The sequence below is a fragment of the Setaria italica genome, chromosome III (genome assembly GCF_000263155.2).
Source record: "Setaria italica strain Yugu1 chromosome III, Setaria_italica_v2.0, whole genome shotgun sequence".
NCBI classification, from domain to species: domain Eukaryota; kingdom Viridiplantae; phylum Streptophyta; class Magnoliopsida; order Poales; family Poaceae; genus Setaria; species Setaria italica.
The window spans coordinates 25,245,213-25,249,316 of NC_028452.1; the positions used below are offsets into that span (position 1 = coordinate 25,245,213).

At 44.3% G+C, this 4,104-nt stretch overlaps 1 protein-coding gene across 1 annotated transcript in view; it reads right to left on the reverse strand.

Moving 5' to 3' along the window:
• Nucleotides 1–3,264, reverse strand: part of LOC101757820 (probable AMP deaminase) — a 10,288-nt gene extending 7,024 nt beyond the window's left edge. The window contains exons 1-2 of the mRNA XM_012844890.2: nucleotides 2,748–3,264; nucleotides 1,365–1,546 (exon numbers count right to left, since the gene is read on the reverse strand). Coding sequence (XP_012700344.1) covers nucleotides 1,365–1,546; nucleotides 2,748–3,174 — 609 coding nt within the window. The 5' untranslated portion in view covers nucleotides 3,175–3,264. The remainder of the gene's footprint in view (nucleotides 1–1,364; nucleotides 1,547–2,747) is intronic.
• Nucleotides 3,265–4,104: the final 840 nt, after the last annotated feature.

A 4,104-nucleotide genomic window follows, 5' to 3' on the forward strand; every position in this document is an offset into this window, starting at 1 on the left:
CTCTCCGAATTAGCCTTCATTTATGCATTGGTTTTGTATTAACCTATATTTAATACTCCTAATTAGTATCTAAACATTCGATGTGAAACACCCCCTTAGGGTTAGTATGAGAGTGCATTACTTTTCTACATCAAGCTATTCTTATTTGTTAAATTCCTAATGACCTCAGTATACTAAAATGTAATGCAGATCATTTGCTGTGGACCTTTTGCATCACATGCAATAGTCACACTAGAGCAAGCCTCATTTGATGTAGACCTAGCGAAAACCATCCCAACCCCTCCATGTAAACCGCATCAAGCAACCTACATCATCCTTTGATCTTAGGAACCATCTTGGGAGCAGATTAGAGCATGCTGCCATGTTGGAGATATCTATAGTTTCAGCCCTAGCATCTAGCAAACACCTACATCGCATCGAGTAAAGGAGTTTATTGCCATTATGTTTCAGTGCAAAGACAAATTGTTTCACCATGTTGGAGGGGTGCATGCGATTCATCGGAATCAATGATGGTTCACTTGTAGCTCGAGATAACTTCTGTACAGACTTGTGATATTTAGATAAACATAAACAAAATAAAGTATTCACCCTTTCTCTCCATATATCTATTCCCAGAACCATTTAAGTACATATAATTCGGAACAAGTAATCATAATTGTAATGCATCCCAGAAATAAGCTACTGGTTGAATCCAAGAAATGATGTTAAGATTTTTACACCCAGTGTATAAACAATTGGCCACTAAATAAATACAGTTTGTATGCAAGGTAAATTTGCATGAGCAAAAAGATTAAGGGTGCGTTTGGCAGAGCTCCCATAGCTGATTCTCTACTGATTCCAGCAGGAGCTCTGCCAAATAGTTTTTCTGAGAGAAGTGATTCTCCGTTGATTCTGTGAAGTGATTCTCTGAAATGAACTAAAAGGCTAGGAGCTGAAAAAAAGTAGCTTCTCCTGATTCTATGAAGTGATTCTCCATCCTGATTTTAAGAGTTTATGCTAGAGAATCAAAGAGAATCACTTTCAGCCACAGAATCACTTCTCTCAGAGAATCAGCTCCCATAGAGAATCAGAATCAAATGGAGCTCTACCAAACAGACCCTAAATCCTAGAAACAATACAAGATCAAACCAAGGAACACTCATGCTAAATTGTCCCTGAAAGATTTTAGTCATTGATCAACTTATACCATGCGCATAATCCCTACCATTTCAAAACAATGGTGCACCATCCTGTGTTCCCTAGCACGCAAATTCATGCCAAGGTCTACTTTGACATAAAAGTATATAGCTAAGGCTCGGAGTAGAAGACTAACAAGTAACTAAATAACAGGAAAATACCATGGCAAGTTGATGATGGTAACTTACAAGGTTCCCATTTGTGTTAATGTAGCCATTGTCAAGTTTACCCCCATTTTGTGTAGCATCGTCCTCATCTGATCCATCTGCACTCCCAAATGCACTTGCACTGGCAGCAGGGGACTTGGGTGAGTTAGGTCTAATTACTGCAACTCGTCTGTTTGAACCTGAGCGGGCAAGTTGTTTATTGCCTGCAATAACCATCCATTGTTATACAGGGCTATTGAAGAGGAAAGAAAAGTGACTTTACTGCCTTCCATAGAGAAAAAAAATAATGAAAATGTATCACAGAAGTTATAGCTTATATGCACATCTCATGCTGATTAAATAGATGCAATGTATGATAAAATTTGCACTCCAAATTTAGATTACTGAGCTCATAAAACTATGTTTGCAAGTAGTTATTGCTTTGAGCTCCAAAAATGATTCTAGTACAACCAGCAGAGAATCAGCACAAGTGGTGTGACCAATTAACATATTAGCAGAAACATCAATAAAGAATGGAACAGTTGCCCAAATTTAAGGCTTGCAGGAATAATCATTTTTTTACTTAAGCTACCTCTTTCTTCATTCCACATTTCCACTGTCATAGTTTAGAAAAATCATCTCAATAGCATTGCAAAGATTTGCAGATTTAGAAACAGCAAACGATGGTGGTTAGCCCTGGGGCCCTTTTCAATAAAAAAAAGGAAGTTATTTCTCAACTTAAAAAATAATTGCAGCATTATCAAGTGATTAACCCATATAATTTATGGCCTTCTACATATGCGATACTACAAGCTTGTTCAAGCACAAGCAAGGGAAATGCATGCATCCCCGAAAAATAAATCCAGGAGTTAAAGAGGAGTGTTAGCATCAGCGTCTTAAGTTGAATGGCTGTTCACGTCCATACAAGAAACATTTTAATGCATCTCCTCTTGTATTCTATGGCATCACAGCATCCGATCACTTCATGATCATTATTATTCATTTCTCCTTTCATTTTCTTTAAGAAATTGCAGACTTGAAGGGTTAGCTGCACACAACTTTCATGGCACCTAAAGCTTAAATTGAGCATGCATATGCATTTACAAGTTCCACCCATGCCTTGTAATGTATAAGTGTTTGTTTTAAGCAAAAAGTGTATTGGTTGCCGTCGCCACAAGAGTTTTTTAATTTCTAAAGACCATCGCCACAAGAGTTGGGAATTTGATGAGGGCGACAGCGTTTTATTTCATTTTCCTCTTATTGTCATACCCAGCGCGCCCGATCGGCGAAGCCATTTCACGGCCTAGCTCTCCTATCTCCAAGCCAGCTCCCGAAATCCTATCCACTCCACTCCAGTACTCCGCAGTCCGCACCCAGCCCAGCCGCACACACCCACACGTGTCCATAAATGCGGAACAAACATACCGTCGGGGCCCACGTGCAGCCTGGGCAAGCCCTCGGGGATCTGGAGGAAGTCGGCGGGGTCGAGCGCGCCACCGTTCGCGTGTGGGCCCACCAGCCCCTCCTCCTCCTCCTCCTCCACGAGGTACCCGCCGGCGGCGAGCCCCCCACCGCCGCCGCGGCCGCCGACATCGTAGAACGCGGAGAGGTCGGGAAGCGAGGCCGAGCCGCCAGCGGCGCGGCGCGGCGGAGGGGGCTTGCCGCCGCTGGCACCGGCGGGGGCGCGGGGCCGGCGGCGGCGGGTGGAGGCGGAGCGGGCGAGGTCGCCGCCGACCTGCGCGACTGCGCGGCAGTGCAGGTAGTAGGCCGCGGCGGCGGTGGAGGAGGCGCCGACGAGCACCGCGAGAGCGAGCTGCAGCTTGTAGGACGAGGCGGAGCCCGATGAGTCCATGGGTGCCGCCGGGCTCTGCCAGCCGGTTGGGGTGCGGGCTTGGGGGGGTTTAAGAGGGGGATGATTAGTGATTAGGAGAGGGATGGGAGGGGGATTAGCATTAGCAGCTGTAGCATGAGAGGGTGGATGGGATGGGCAGTGGTGGGCCGTATTTATAGGGGCCCGTGCGGATGGTGACGGGGACGCTGACGTGGGGCCCCGCAGGGTGGGTTCCGTCACAATCGAGTCCAGTCCGTCCAGAGGTGATTTCGTGCAGGGGTAGCTTCGTTTAAGCTTCGTACTAGCGTGGCCACTGCTGTTTTTTAGCGCTTTTGAGTGGTTAGGCTAGGGTTTTGCCAACTTTTGCGGTAGTCCTTTTGGAACTCACATAAAGGAATAATAAAGGGTGCGAGGTTTGTGAGTAGGGAGGATATTTGGTGGTAGGGGAGGGCGAGGATAACAAAGGCATGCATCGTGGCCATCCGATCGGTTCATTGCTTCAATCATTTAGCACAGCTTTGGCGTCCCCAATTGGGGAAACAAAAGAGCATGAGAGTTGAATGAGAAGCTTTTAAGAAAAGGTTGAAGTGTGGAGTGTGGTGTTATCACAACAATATAACAATATAGATGATGTCATTAGATATCCTCAGGTAGAGATGTTGTGCGGGACTTATCTCACTTCGAGAGATAAGGTGACCTTACTTTAGATAGGATATATAAGACAAAAAATAGTGCCAAACTTATAAGAAAAATTAATTATAGTAGATGGATATCCTAAGGCGACTAGGATATGGACAATGGATGACTCATAGATATTGTACCTACTTAAAGCTGTACCTAGGATAGACGGATAAGGATTTAAATAAGGACAAATTGATGACTCATGATTATTTGGCGAAGTGTATTAACTTGATTTACTATAATAATGTGTATTTTAAGTTGATTTGACTA